This window comes from Rhincodon typus, chromosome 6 (assembly GCF_021869965.1).
Source record: "Rhincodon typus isolate 14 chromosome 6, sRhiTyp1.1, whole genome shotgun sequence".
Taxonomy (NCBI): domain Eukaryota; kingdom Metazoa; phylum Chordata; class Chondrichthyes; order Orectolobiformes; family Rhincodontidae; genus Rhincodon; species Rhincodon typus.
Genome location: NC_063337.1, coordinates 23,731,293 through 23,746,796, shown reverse-complemented (window position 1 = coordinate 23,746,796; position 15,504 = coordinate 23,731,293). Strand labels below are relative to the sequence as shown.

Below are 15,504 nucleotides of genomic sequence, written 5' to 3'. Positions count from 1 at the left end.
CTGGAAATGGACAGGGAACCTGATGCTGAGCCATGTACAGAAATACCTCAATGATTGAAAGTTGCTCCACATGAACATTGTTAAAAAGACATTTAAAAGAGTAGAGAAGCAAAGGGCTTTGGAGTAGAGTTCCTGAGATCAAGACCAGTATTTTCCATGTCTTTTAAAAGGGTGGGAAAAGTTCAGTTTCTCCAAGGTGGATTAAAGTTTTGCTCTGTCAGAACCTTTCAGGCACCAACAAAGCCTGTTTTGCATTTATTAACATACCATTGTTAACATCCCAGTCCACTGGATTTACATCTGTGGGTACAATCTTGATAGACAAAAACAGGAAACCAATGTGTTCACAAAACAGACTATGTATACGAGGCACATACCTGGTAGAGTAGGCTTCTTCCTGTAAACTCCAGTCAATACAAACTTTTCCAGTTATTTGGCTCCGTTGTAACCAAGGCATCACTGTGCCCAAACATTCATAGTGTCAGGATGAAGCCTCTCCATGTTGATCACCTCTTGAGAAGTCTCAGTCCCATCAGCCTGGCTTATTGTTGTTAAGCATGAACAGTATTAGGGGTGAGGCCTGACTAGGGCCAGAAGCCTGCCCAAGTGAGGCATCACACTTGCTGACACCAGCAAACCTGAAGAAAGTGGCATTGAACTCAAAAGACCACCTCCTGTGATTGTGTCCTTGTCTCATTTAAAGTCATTGGGGAAATGCTGTCAGACATATACATTCTCCTAGTTAAGAGGTCAGCGACTTGATGGTGAGTGAGGAGCTAAGCTTTGTGGTTCCTTTTATGTTTTAAGTAGATGGATGAGAGGCAGTACCCCTGTGATGTAATGTATCCTGTGGTGGTACAGTAATAGCTGCAGTGAATGGACATTGACCGCACCTGATGGAGATGCCTGGGAGCCAACCTCCTGTGTGACACTCCTCTGCAGAGACAACCCTACAGTGTTAACTCACACTCAGAGGGGCAGAGCCAACCCTTGAGGAGTGGGAAACTTAGGCAACTAACACTGTGCATTGTCCTCTGCTGCCAAAGTACAGGGCCCAGGGTAGTCACCCCATTTGCCCTACGCGAGGGACAGTTCTGTACGGGATCGTGATGCACACCCTGGTACACACCCTGGCAGAGCATGGCAGATCATTCAACCTCTTGCAGCAATGAAAGTGGGAGTTCTTGAGCCATCCATTGGTACTGATCTCCACAGCCACCTCTGGCCAGGCTGCTTTCATAAGTCAGGGTTGTATCTTGTTGGCATCCATATGAAAAATAGCTTTTCTTCTCTCTTGCACAGCATTCAGAAGAACCTTCAGGGAGTCATTGCTAAATCATAGTTCCACTATTTTAGCTGGATTTTAGACATCTCTCGGGGGTGGGGGCATTGGAATCAATGAAAAGAGTTGTGTAATCTCCCTGGGAAGAGTGTTCTGCGGTCAGCATCTCAGTGTAGCAATCTAGGAAGAGCGCCCCACAGTAAGCAATCACAGGGAAGTATTCTGGGAAGAGTATCAAAAGTGACGTAGAGCAAGCAGAAGCAGCACATTGGGAAAGGTCAGGTGAGTACTCGTACTAAATTTATCCCTTAACTTGTAAGGTCTTTATGTTGGGTTTAGAGTTTATAACAGCAATAGTGCAGTGTTTCTGAGAAGAAGGGCCCTGGAGTAACTAGTATTCTTTGATTTTAAAGGAAATCTAAGAGTTTAATTTAAAGGTGCGTGTCATGGCAGGAGAGCTGAAGGCAGAAAATAGGGAGTTAAGAAGCAAGTTAAAAAGTAGGACCTAAAAGATAGTGATCTCAGGAATGCTTCCAGAGCCACGTGCTAGTCAGAGTAGAAACAGCAGGCTATATCAGATGAATATATGGCTGGAGTGTTTCAGATTCCTGGGACATCAGGACTGGTTCTACGGGATAAAAACCGAAAGAACTGCGGATGCTGTAAATCAGGAACAAAAACTGGGGAAGGGTCACTGCACCCGAAACAGTAACTGTTTTCTCCTTCACAGATGCTGCCAGTCCTGCTGAGCTTTTCCAGCAACTTTGTTTTTGTTCCTGGTTCTACAGGAGGTGGGACTAGTATGAGCTGGAAGGGTTCTACCTGGGCAGGACTGGAACTGATGTCCTGTGGGGGAGTATGTGCTAGTGGAGATGGGAACCTATACAGGGAGGCAGGAGAGAGGGCAAAAACAAAAGATAGAATTGTAAATAAGAAAAAGTGTTAGGCAGAGAATTCAAGGCCAAGAATCAAGCATGGCCTCAGTGCAAAATAATGCTAATGGGTCTAAGAATGTTAAATTTTAAATCTAGGATGGAATGAACAGAGTTGATAAGAGCAAACAGTGGATGTGGTTTACTTGAACTTTCAGAAGGCTTTTGATACGGTCCCATTAATGTATAAAATTAAAGCACATGGAATTGGGTGTAGTGTACTTACGTGGCTAGAGAACTGGTTCGCAGACAGGAAACAAAATTAGAAATAAAGGGGAGTGGCAGGTAATGCCTAGTGGGATCAATGTTTGAACCACAGCTATTCACTGTATGTATTAATGATTTAGATTTGGAAATTAAATGTAACATCTCCAAGTTTGCAGAAAGCACTTAGCTGGGTGGGAGGGCGAACCGTGAGAGGATGCAGAGATGTTTCTGTGTGATTTGGACAAGTTGAGTGAACAAATGCATGGCAGATGCAGTAAAATGTGAATAAATGTGAAGTTATCTACGTTGGTAGCAAAAACAGGAGGGCTGATTATTATCTGAATGGGATAGATTGGAAAAGTGGGAGGTGCAATGAGACCCGGTGTCTTTGCACATTAGTTGCTGAAAGTAAGCAAGCAGGTACAGCAGGTGGTGAAGAAAACAAATGGTAAGTTGGCCTTCATTGTGCGAGGATTCAAGTACAAGAGCAGGGGTGTCTTGCTGCAACTTTACAGGGCATTGGTGTGACCACAACTCCAATATTGTGTGTAGTTTGATCTCCTTATCTGAGGAAGGATGTTCTTGCTGTAGAGGGAGTGCAGCAAAGGTTTACCAGACTGATTGCTTGAATGTATGAGGACATACCGAATTGGTTAGGACTATGTTCACTGGAGTTTAGAAGAATGAGTGGGGATCTTAAAAAAAACCTATAAAATTCTAACAAGACTAGACAGGGTAAATGCAGGAGGAATGTTGCTGATGACCAGGCAGTCCAGAACCAGGGGTGACAGTGTAAAGATACAGGGTAGGTCATTCAGGATAGAGATGAGGAGAAATTTCTTCGTCCAGGGAGTGGCCTGTAGAAATCTCTGTCTCAGAAAGCGATTGAGGTTTTAGATATATTTCTTAGGGCTAAGGGGATCGAAGGGCATGGGGTGAAAGCAAGAACATGGTACTGTGTTGGATGATCAGCCGTGATCACAATGAATGGCAGAACAGGCCTGAAAGGCCAAATGGCCTACTCCTGCTTCTATTTTCTATGTTTATTTTTCTATCTTTCCTGGATTGCTGGAAGTAAAGTGCAATCTGGGTGCCTTTTAAATATGGTGTTTTGATGTTAGATTCTAACAGGGGGTCAGAACATCCTGCCCAGAAAATCTGGCATTTTACTCCTGCAGGAATATGTAAGAAGCTGAAAAGAATGTAATTACATGGAAAAACCCAAACAGTCACAAAAAAAAAGATAATTCTGCCCCTATACCAGGAAAATTAAAGATCTATAGCCAATGGTAAAGTAAGGCAGAATGTAAAAAACAAAACTAAGACCAATACACCAAAAGGTTTAGAATTTAAAGTTATAACTGGAGTTCAATTATTAAAATGTGTCTTACAATATCAATGTGTTATCAAGTGTTTAACTGCCCCCCACAGAATATATTGCAGATGTGTCACCATGAAGATGCTGTTGAACTCCTTATCCAGCTTGTATTTGGTTCTGTAGGTATTATTAATTTCTAAGTGTGATTCAGAAAACAAAACCCTGGCAGCGCATGTCTTTTATGTAAAATAAAAGCAAATCACTGTATGCTGGAAATCTGAAACAAACAGAAAATGCTGGAGAAATTCTGGCAGCATCTGTGGAGATCTCATGTCTTTTATGTGTAACATCACTAGAAATCACAGCTTTAAAAGTAATACACTGATTTGAGAGCTTTGCAGCTTAGAATTTATTATTAAACAAAAGTCACCACATTGAAACACAATTGCATATCTAAAACCTTTGCACACAGACCTCAGATGTGCATATTTGCACATAAATCCAAATAATACCCTGCGCATTGAGGTTCTTTTGAAAATGTGAAGTACCACTGCGCTTAGCTGGGTCATCAATATCAGTAGAACACATAGCTGAGTAACAATTAAGGTTACAATGAGGTTAACATTTTATCCTTCAACTAGTTTCAGCAAAGTTGCTTTGAAATTCTGCACAAATTTTTCATTAAAAATTTTCTTCCCTGAAATCCAACTCTCTTCCTGTATCAAGAAATGGAGATCAGATAGTGCCCCTATAGAATTCAAAGTTGGCAAATCTAAGGTCAAGATCAGGGAAGAACGCAGAGAAGAACTATTCTTGCTTTAGGATACATTCTCATTTTCAAGAGGAAATTTTCCTTATAAAAAATCTCTTTTCATTAACAAGATAAAGTCACTTTCACAAGACAGGTTAAGATTAAGACACAAAAAATTATTTTACATAGATTTTAGAAGTTTTTTTTCTCAAGTTTCTCAGATCACCAGCTTTTCATTACTTAAAGTACTGGTGTCTTCTTCATCTTCGTTTACATGTGAGCTAAAATGTGCTGGCAAATCGATTATCTGCTGCTCTGAAGTAGTTAACTCAAAACCAGAATTGTCATACAGGAGAAAGTTGGGATCAGAAGGGAAACTTTGACACCGATCATGTCTGTATTGCTGACGAGGTAATGGATTGCTCTGTGGAGACGTCTGTTTGAAACAGTTCTCAGAGTTGGGATCACTGACTTTAGGAGTCAATTTATATCTGTTCGTCGATGTGCTTGATCTTCTCTTGCCTCTATAGGTTTCTGAGTTATTAAGAATACCACTTGTCATTTGCTGATCATTTGTCAGCTCAGTTTTACAAGTTTGTGCCCCAGGCTGACTACTTTTCTTGTAATATTTTGAGGGCTCTGTAGCAAATGCACCGCAAGTCCGGCCATGATATTTTGCTGAGTTAGCATTACTGAATCTGAACTGAGCTATAGCCTTGTCACCTGTGGATCTGTCAGTCACAGCTGCTGGCCTGCAAATAGCTCTGGAGTGAGACAGGGATGGAAGCTTCTGCGTACTAGTGGACAGACTTCTTTCTCTGTAGAACTTTGCAGTTTTGCATTCATTGAAGCTAGATGTTCTCCTAAAATTAGGATTTCTGCCATTCCCTCTTTCATACATCTCTATCTCAGTTTCACAATGCCTGAACTTTCCGGGCCTACCTGGAAGTGTTTTATTACTTGCTTCACAATTAGGTCCCATGCTGTTTACTTGTGGCATTTGGTATGGCAGGAAACAGTCAACAAACGGTTCTGGAAATGGTTGAATTGTATAATCCATCCTATGGTTTGGTTTTTCTGTTTGTTGGTTGTAATAAATTGACTTCTGATCTATGAATGGAGATTTAATACGAAATCTATTTGTGCTACTTTCTATGTCGCTTTCCTTGTCCATATGGGGTGCAATGATAGTGGTGGCATTAGTTTGATCTACTTCTGTAACTGGGGCTCCTGCTTCATTAATGATCGTGTCATCTAGAGGGTGCTGTGTTACATGATATACCTGAGTTGCTTCCGTTATCCCTTTCTTTTTCATTTCTTTCAATTGTTGATGTGCCAAACGATATCCAAATATAGGAGGGATCACTTTCTGAGCACTTTGTTGCCCTGGGTTTTCTTCAGCCTGTGATTCCTGATTTGGAAGGAAATGCTGGCTCCTCCTGTACGTTAAAGGGATATCTATACCATCATTGAGCTTTAGTGGGGCAACATTGTCAGTTAAAAAGTCATGTTGATGGCTCAGGTCGCAGAAGTTTCTTTCATTTTCAAGGGTTTTCCTGAAACTGTGTTGAGGTCCCGAGCCCTGTCTTCCTGCAGTACTGCAGTTTTGTTTCTTACGTGATAGTTTTGTCCGTATAGTAATAGCAATGGTGGCAATGATTATCACCAGACAGAGAGAAATGCCTGTGATCGTTACTATATTGCCTGTGTTATATGCTTCATTGTGAACTGTTCCAGATTCCTGCCCTGTACAATGAAAGAAATGAAATACTTAAGTAAACAAACACACTTTAGGCAAATAGAAACAACAATAGGCTATTGAACATTTCCTTCCCTCTTCCCCTCCTCACAAGCCTGTTCTGCTATTGAGGTAGATCAGGGCCGACCCTACCTCCATCTAGTTACCTTGATTCCAGAATCATGAATCACACTTACCAAATAAAATATTTTCAATCTGTTTTGAAATTTTCAAAACCAGCCTTTCAGAGCAGAGAGTTGATTTCCTTTAGCCTTTGTGCGAAGGGGTGTGTTGTGACATCACCATTTTATGGCCTAGTCATAATCTTGTTCTAGACTCTCCCACCAAAGAAGACAGTTTCTCTCTGTCCGCTCCATTAGGCATAACACTCATAGGTCACCCTTAATCTTCAATATTCAGAGAAACATGAACTTAATTAATGAGTCTCCCGCAAGATTTAATGTGAATATTTCAGTTAAAGTCACTAAAAAGACAATTAGAAACAAAACCATTTCAGGGAGTTAAGCTAAAAGGGTTACTAAACATGCTGACTATGTGAAATTAAAATCAACAAAGCTGTTTAGTATGATTCTATACTTGGTCCCCTTACCCTGCACTCCTTTATTTTTGTTTGTTTCATGCCTCCACACACATCGTGCCCTCTTTTGGAGAAATACTGGGAGATTTCGAAGAATTATAATGCTGATCACCAACTTGTTGCAATACCTCATGAATAGTCTTTCCATGGATACAAGTTCTGGGATGGGTCTTTAACTTGGAGCTTCTGGTTTGGAGCATTACTACCCACTGAGCCACAAATGCTCCCTCTATGCCATTAAAAACAGAGAAAAACTATGTCAAAATTTCAGGGGATTATATTCCAATACTGGAGTGGCACCAGTGGACATTTACTTGATCTCCTATTTCTTCTTTTTGCATGCCTTACCAACAGTGCAAATTTTCTACGTAAACTAGCATCCGCTCCCACAACCACTGATGATCAGTGGCACACAGTATGAGGTATCTACAAGATGCACTGCAGAAAATTCACCAAAGATCCTCAGACAGCACCTTCCAATCCCACGACCACTTCCACCTAGAAGGACAAGGGCAGCAGATACATGGGAACACCATGCAGGCACGTTGAAGTCCCCGCTGAGCCACTCACCATCCTGACTTGGAAATATATCACTGTTCCATCACAGTCACTGGATCAAAAGCATGGAATTCCCTCCCTAATGGCATTGTGGGTCAACCTACAGCGTGTGGACTGCAGTGGTTCAAGAAAGCAGCTCACTACCATCTTCTCAGGGGCAACTGGGGATGGGCAATAAATGCTGGCTAGATGGCGACACCCATCCGTGTGAATTAAATTAAAATATTAAACTAAGCTAAAAACTTTCTACATCTCCGGTTTTGCTTATTGCATATTTCTGTGATGCGTGTGGTCAAAAGTTGCATAGGATCTCTACAGTGTGGTAGCAGGTCATTCAGCCCATTAGGCACACACTGACCCTCTGAACAGCATCCCACCCAGACCCTGTATTTCATGCAGCTAATCCACCTAGCCTGCACATTTTTGGACTGTGGAAGGAAACTGGAGCAAACCCACGCAGAGACAGGGAGAATGTGCAAACTCTACACAGACAGTCCCTCAAGGGTGGAATTGAACCCAGGTCCCTGGTACTGTGAGGCAGCAGTGCTAACCACTGTGCCACCATGCTGCCCCTACCCACAGATCCACACTAACTGGGATTGTCCTTAGAACAGTGAAGGTTAGGGGGAAATCTAGTCAAAGAGTTGAAATTTATAAGAGGTTTCATAAGGCAGATGGGAAGAAATTGTTTTCTCTGGTAAGTTGATCAGCAGCCAGCATATGCAGATTTAAATTATTAGACAAAGAACTGCTGGGAGATGAGTTTTTTTTTCAAATGCAGTATTTTGTTTTATTTATTCATGGATTGAGAGCATTGCTGGCTGGGCTAGGCCTTTATTGCCCATCCCATAATTTCCCCTTGATCTGAATGACTTGATACAGCCATTTTAGAGGGCAATTAAAAGTCAACCACATTGTGGTGGGTACAGAGTCACATGTGGGCCAGATCAGGTAAACAGATCTCCTAATTGTTGAATTGTTATGATTTGGACTGTGCTGGCTGAAAGACTAATGGAAGCAAATTTACTATTAGCTTTCAAAAGTCAAATTTATGTGTTTGAAAAATCATATAGAGAAACTGCAGGGGAGTGGAACTAATTGTATAGCTCGTTCAAAGAGCTGAGACAGGCAAGATGGACTGAACGGTCTTCTTCCTGGTTCTATAATTTCACCTGTCACATGGTTTATTTCTTTTTATTGATTATTGGCTCCTTTTCTTTTTGGATTTTCTCCCTGTCTTCTTCTGAACATGGGAACTTAATATGGGCAGACAGTGAATCTCTAGTACTTTATCTAACGGGGCTATGTTTTCTAACATATCACACTGCACTCGAAAGTGCACAACTATATATGAAGTACGGTACATTCAGATTTTTAAGTGACACACTCAAGAACTAAATAAGCAGGTATGTTACTTTCTATTCAGGAAAGCTTTTCATCTACTGAATTCACAGAAATTAGTTTATAATGCTCATTCTTTCCATATTCAAAATAGTTCCAGAAGCAACATAACGCAAATATTGTCACTTGCTGTTTTAAAACATTGCCAGTGTACTTTCATATCCAATCATTCATTTGATTTGCAAGCAATTGTCTGCAATAGAATTTGTTTCCATGTGTACTCTCATGTAGGTGCAAATTACTGCAGATGCTGGCTGGAATCTGTACTAAAAACAAAAAATGCTGGAAATCAGAGCTGGCCAGGCAGCATCTGCGGGGAGAGAACAAGCTAATGTTTCGAGTCTAGATGACTCTTCATGCTCTCTCTCCACGGAGGCTGCCTGACGTGCTCTGATTTCCAGCAATTTTTGTTTTCAATAATCTCACATCCCCATTTCGCTTTCATTTTTTAAATATCACTTTCTCAATTGCTCTTATCTTAGCTTCTTGTAAAACAAAATGCCCCTGTATTAATACCATCACCCTTCATGACTCTATCCTGTCACTGTTGAGTTCCTTATTACAGTATCATTGAGCAATGTCCTACTCTTCTGTCATGTCTACCATCAGTTAAATACAATGTATGTAAGTAAACAAGAAAAAGAAGAAATAAAAACATAAATTACTGGGAAAAACTCAGCAGGTCTGGCGGCTTCTATGGAGAGAAATCAAAGATAATGTTTCGGGTCCAGTGACCCTTCTTCAGAAGTGATGCATAAGTGTCTGAGAGCTTTGAATGTTTTCTTTGAAAAGTAGAACATTTACATTTAATGCATTTACTTACCTGCACAATCCACAAGTGAACAGGGGGAGACTTCTTTCTCCTCCCCATTACAAGAAATTGTTCCCGAGAAGGACACAATACATTGTCGGTATCTCTCACGTACTCCATCACCACAAGTGACACTGCATGGGCTCCAAGACAGCCAAACATTCCCTCTTTCTATAAACATGAAAAAAAGATTATTACCTGAATAATTATACCTGGGGGTTAGTTTGTGTTTAATTCCATTCCACAGGATTTACCACAATCTTTCATGCAGCTCCCTTTACCCCCAAAAGCTCAATGGGTAAATGCACCATGTGCAGAGGGTAACAGTTCAATCCGTGATCTCTGGTTTGTTCTGAGTTCATTGAAATTAAGCAGAATTTTAAAAAAACGCAGCAAAGTTTCAGACTTGGATTAAGGAGATGAAAAATAAGCCAGAGTGCTTACTTCTAATGCAGTGACTCCCGCTCAAACTGCATGTACAAAGACAGTGGGCGGCAAAAGACTGGGCTCTGTTGTTACAATTCTGTGAGCAAATAGTACTTGCTAGGAACTTACAGAGCAGTACCAGTGAAACGCCTGAAACTCCATAACTCACAATCAAAAAGGATAACTTTTAAAAGGACATCATGATAAAATATCAAATAGCAAAATAACAGAAAAGTATTATAATAACCGACTACATGACCAATCAGTGAAACCTACAGAGTTCCACATTTATATTTTGGCTAAACTTTAGGAACTGGCACTGAAGCAATATCTGATTGACTACAAAAAGAGGTGTAAGTACTGTGGACTGTGTGAAAGGTCACAAACTTAAGACACAGTTCTGCATTTGTGCTATCTGAAGGTAATTACAATGTAATCATACTGCATTGTGCAATAATAAGCTCAATGTCTTTTTGTGGTTTATTAGTGGATTGCCTGCACACAAACATGTTTTAATTCAGCATTCTCCCATTACTGTAATCCAGTGATTTGGGCACTTATATCTTGGATACCTGTACCCCGAGCTCCTATAACCTGGGCATTTCAAAGAATCCATATTGTGTGGAAACAGGCCCTTCAGCCCATCAAGTCCACACTGACCCTCAGAGTATCCCACCCAGAGCCATCCCCCTATAACCCACCTAATCTACACATCCCTGAACATAATGGCCAATCCACCCAGCATGCACATCTTTGGACTGTGGGAGGAAACTGGAGCACCCACAGGAAACCCATGCAGACATGGGGAGAATGTGCAAATTCCACACAGACAGTTGCCTAAGGGTGGAATCGAACCTGGGTCCCTGGTACTGTCAGGCAGCAGTGTTAACCACTGAGCCACTCCCTTAGGGAGCTATACCCTGATACCTGTATCCTGGATTTCTGTATCCTAAGCATCTCTACCAAAGGTACCTTTATCCTGGGTGCTCAGAGGGTTAAAAGAGCAGCCTATTGTGACTTGTTTCCCCTTCCTCATTCTTTGAAAGTGCCACAACTCTGTTCCTTTTTGTGTCCTGATAGCCCCGCTGAGATCCTGACTCATTAGTGGTTGGCACAGCTTGTTGGTGACCAAACAAACTGGGTCAGTCAGATGGTAAGTAACAAAAATTTCAACGTGCTCATTCACTCATTGATTGGAAGTACAAAAAGAAGCCTAGGGAAACTGGAGTTAATGGAAATCAGGGGAAGACACTCCATTGATTGGAGTTATATGTAGCACAAAGAAAGATGGAGGTTAATCATCTCAAACATCCCAGCAGGAGTTCCTCAGGATTGTGTCCTTAGTCCAACCATTTCCAGCTGGCTCATCAATGACCTGCCCTCCAATATAAGGTCACAACAGGGGATGTTCACTGATGACTGCACAATAGTCAGCACCATTTATGACTCTTCAGCTACTGAGGAGTTCATGTATAGCAGGACAAGATAATATCCAGGTTTGGACTGACAAATGGCAAGTAACATTCATGCCACATGTGTTAGGCAATAATCATCTCCAATAACCATTGCCCCTTCACATTCAATGGCATCATCATCACTGATACCTCCACTCAATATCCTGGGACTTACCACTGACCAGAAACTAAACTTGTCCAGCTATATAAACACTGTGATCACAAGACCATGCCAAGAGGCTGGAAATTCTTCAGTGACTAACTCACTTTCCTGTCTCCCCAACCCTTGTCCACTATCTATAAAGCATGAGTCAGGAGTGTGGTGGATTACTTTCTACTTGCCTGGATGAGTGCAGCTCCAACACCACTCAAACAGTTGACACCATCCAGAACAAAAGAGACTGCTTGATTGGCACCACATCTAGCACCTTCAACATTCACTCCATTCATCACCAATATGTAGTGACAGCAGCGTGTGTGACCAAGATGCACTGCAGTAACTCACCAAGACTTCTCAGGCAACACTTCCCAAATCTATGAACTTTGTCATTGAGAAGAACGAGGGCAGCAGATACAAGGCAATGCTAGCACCTGCAAGTTCCCTTCCCAGCAACACACTTAGAATTATTTTAACTTCAGTGGTGGAAAAGCCTCTAGAAACTATTATTTTAGATAGAATTAGTACTCACATGGAAAAGGGGGTTGGTTAGAAAGAATCAATATGATTTCTTAAGGGGAAATCATACTTAACTAACTTGGCGTTTTTGAAGAGATACAGAAAGCCTCGATGTTTGTAATGCTGATTATATGGCGTACATGGACTTCCAGAAAACATTCAATGCAGTTCCACATGAGAAACTTACGAGAAAATTTGTAACACATGGAACAAAAGGGATAGCAGTAATGTGGATACAAAATTGGCTGATTAATAGGAAACAGAAAGTAATGGTCAATTGACATTTTTTTGGTTGGAGGAGGGTTTGTAATGGAGGTCCCCACAGGTCAATACTGTAACCTTTGCTTTTCCTGATGTATTTTATTGATCTAGATCTGGTGTGCAGAGGGCAAGTTCAATGCTGCAGAACAAAAGACTTGAACACAACCTGTAAACATTGTAAACTGTGGGGAGGACAGAGAGGAACTTCAACAGAACATAAACAAATTAGTAGAGTGGGCAGATAGGTGGCAGGTAAAGTTCAATGCAAAAAAGTGTGAGGTTATGCATTTTAGTCGGACGATTATGATCAGGCAACATAAAATAAGGAGTACAACGGACGCTAAAAGGAAATTTGATAGAAGTTTTCAAAGTCATAAAGGGGCTGAATAGAGTAGATAGGGAGAAACTGTTCCGACTTGTAAAATGATCATGAACCAGAGGCACAGATTATAAGTAATTTGCAAAAGAAAATATGATGTGAGGAAAATTCTTTTCGTAAAACTAGCAGTTTGGATCTGCAATTAGCTGGCTGCAAGTGTGGTGGAGGCAGGTTCAATTGAGGCATTCAGGAGGGCATTGGATGATTATGCAAAGATAAATAACTTGCAGGGGTGTGAGGAAAAGGCCAGAGAATGGTACCAAGTCATGATGCTTACTTGGCGAAGTGGTGCAACAGGACGGCCTTAGAACCGCTCCAAGCATTAACACCATTGTGACTCTATCATCAGTCCTTCACTGTCCCTGGGTTAAAATTCTGGAACTCCTTCTCTAATAGCATTTTGGGGCTTCATCCACCAAATGGATTGTAGCAGTTCAAATAAGCGGCTCACACCACCTTGTCAAGGGCGACTAGAGATGGACAATAGATGCTGGCCTAGCCAGCAATGCCCACAGACCATGAAGGAATAAAACAAAATGATTCTTTAAATTGCTGGATCATTATTTACAGGTATCAAAAACAAAGCAATCCGTGGTGCTAAATGTGCCCATGCTGCCTCAATATTCATGCTGTGCTTCTAATGAAATGAATTGAACACATGTCACAGGAGCATTATAAAATAAATAATGACATTGAAGCACACTATGAGCTATTAGGTCCGATACCAGAAAGATTGCCAAAAGAGGTAAGGAGGGTCTCAAAGGAGGAAGAGGTGCAGGGAACTGATACAACTGCATTTTCTAAAACTTCTGTATGAATTAAGAGTTCATTATTACAAACAGTAATTGCACCATCATAATTTAAAATTAATAGAACTATGGTCATTGGCCCCAAAATGCTCCCCCACTGTCACCTCAGTCACCTGTCCTGCCCTATTTCCCAACAGTAGGTAGACTTTTGCCCCTTTCCGAGTAGGACCCTCTACATACTACTTGAGGAAACTTTCCTGAACATATTTAACAAATTTCACCCATCTAAGCCCTTAACACTACGGCATCCCAGTCTGTTAGGAAAATCACTGTGCCAACCCTATTTCTCCTGCAAGTCTCCGCAATCTCCCTGCATATTTGTTCCTCTAATTCCCATTGACTATTTGGAGGCCTATTGTAAAACTCCAATAACGTCATCATCCCCTTCTTATTTCTTAGCTTCACCTACAAAGCCTCACTGGATGATCGTTCAGTTATTTCATCACTAACTACTGCTGTGATACTCCCTTTAATCAAAAATGCAACTCCCTCTCCCCTCTTTCCTCCACCTCTGTCCCGCCTAAAGCACCTATACCCTGGCACATTAAGCTGCCAGGCCTGTACCTCCCTTAGCCATGTTTCTGTAATGGCTATAATATCCCAGCACCACGTACCTATCCACGCCCTGAGTTCATCGGCCTTACCTGTTAGCCCTGTAGCATTGAAATAGATGCAATTTAATCCAACAGGCATACCCCGCTCCCTGTCCTGTTCCAGCCTGACCTGTCTGTTCAACTTGCTATTTCTGATTACTGTATCTCATTCCAGCTTTGCACCTGCCTCCCGCGAGTTGAGGATCCTGCCCCCATGGTCGGCATGGACCTGTTTGGGCTGAAGGGCCTATCTCCGTGCTGTATGACTCTATGACTCTAATTACTTATATTGGATCATTGTAACATAAATTAAATAATAACCATGTTAAATTTATCAAAATAACATCACTTGTAAATTGATGGAATGAAGCAGCTATAATGTTTTTGCATAATATTTTTATTGTCTGCTACTTTATTGCATGCCTCTGTTAAAATGGCACTCAATGAAGCATCACCTGTTAAGAGTATGTGTGTGAGGGATGTTAAGGGATTTCAGGACCTATTTTGTTGTGATGTTAACTAATCCACAAACGATCACTGGGTTAGCTCACACAGATTGGCACTGAGTCACAGGATTCCTGGAACTGCAGTAAAAATTAGAGCCATTGGGGAAAAAAGAAAAATCAACAGAAAGAATTGTAACTATTTATTTCTTTCAAGTGTGATCAATACTTCTTGTTGTCCCTTGAAGGTTCCTTCAACTGCAATTTGTGAGTTACAAACAGAAAGTAGACCATTGATGCATGCTTCAATATGTGAATTGCCTATTGTAAAGCATATGTACATACATGTGTTTTGTGTATTTTTAGAATCTGTACATGTACAGCGAAACACAGAAATTCAAAAATTTCTATCAGATATACCTTGCATTTCTACAAGATGTGCTTTTGCACCCTTCATGGATGGAATCATTTCAAAATCATTAACTTGTCATGGATTTAAACTAGTAATACATTATTCAAGCTGTAAATAGCACTGAAAAAGTTAAGCTTTGTTAAATCAGGAATAACTGAGTTTATACTGGTGCACTAATTAATATTTATTTATGAACAACTTTTCTGGTCTTGAAAAACTAATTTAAAAGTTTGGAGTCCCATTTCCTCCAACCAGTATTTAAAACTGCTGATTTTGTTTGAAAACTTTAAACTATTCTGAATTTGTGGTCTGATATTTGAATGTTTATCTTAACTTTAATTATGTGCCACAATTTATATTTTGCTCTCTAAATCACATTTAAACGATTGTGCAGAGTCCATATGGTTTATGAACAAACTTAGAGAAAAAAGAAAAAGGTTTTTGAGTGTTAAAAC

General features: G+C 40.8%; 1 protein-coding gene across 1 annotated transcript; it reads right to left on the bottom strand.

Annotated features, from left to right (window-relative positions):
* Nucleotides 1-4,133: 4,133 nt before the first annotated feature.
* On the bottom strand, nt 4,134-14,178 carry LOC109921274 (thrombospondin type-1 domain-containing protein 1). Its single transcript, XM_048597904.1, has 3 exons — nt 14,166-14,178; nt 9,609-9,767; nt 4,134-6,236 (listed from the first exon to the last, which is right to left on the bottom strand). The coding sequence occupies exons 1-3, from the start codon at nt 14,176-14,178 to the stop codon at nt 4,708-4,710; spliced, it is 1,701 nt and encodes a 566-aa protein (XP_048453861.1). The 3' UTR covers nt 4,134-4,707.
* Nucleotides 14,179-15,504: the final 1,326 nt, after the last annotated feature.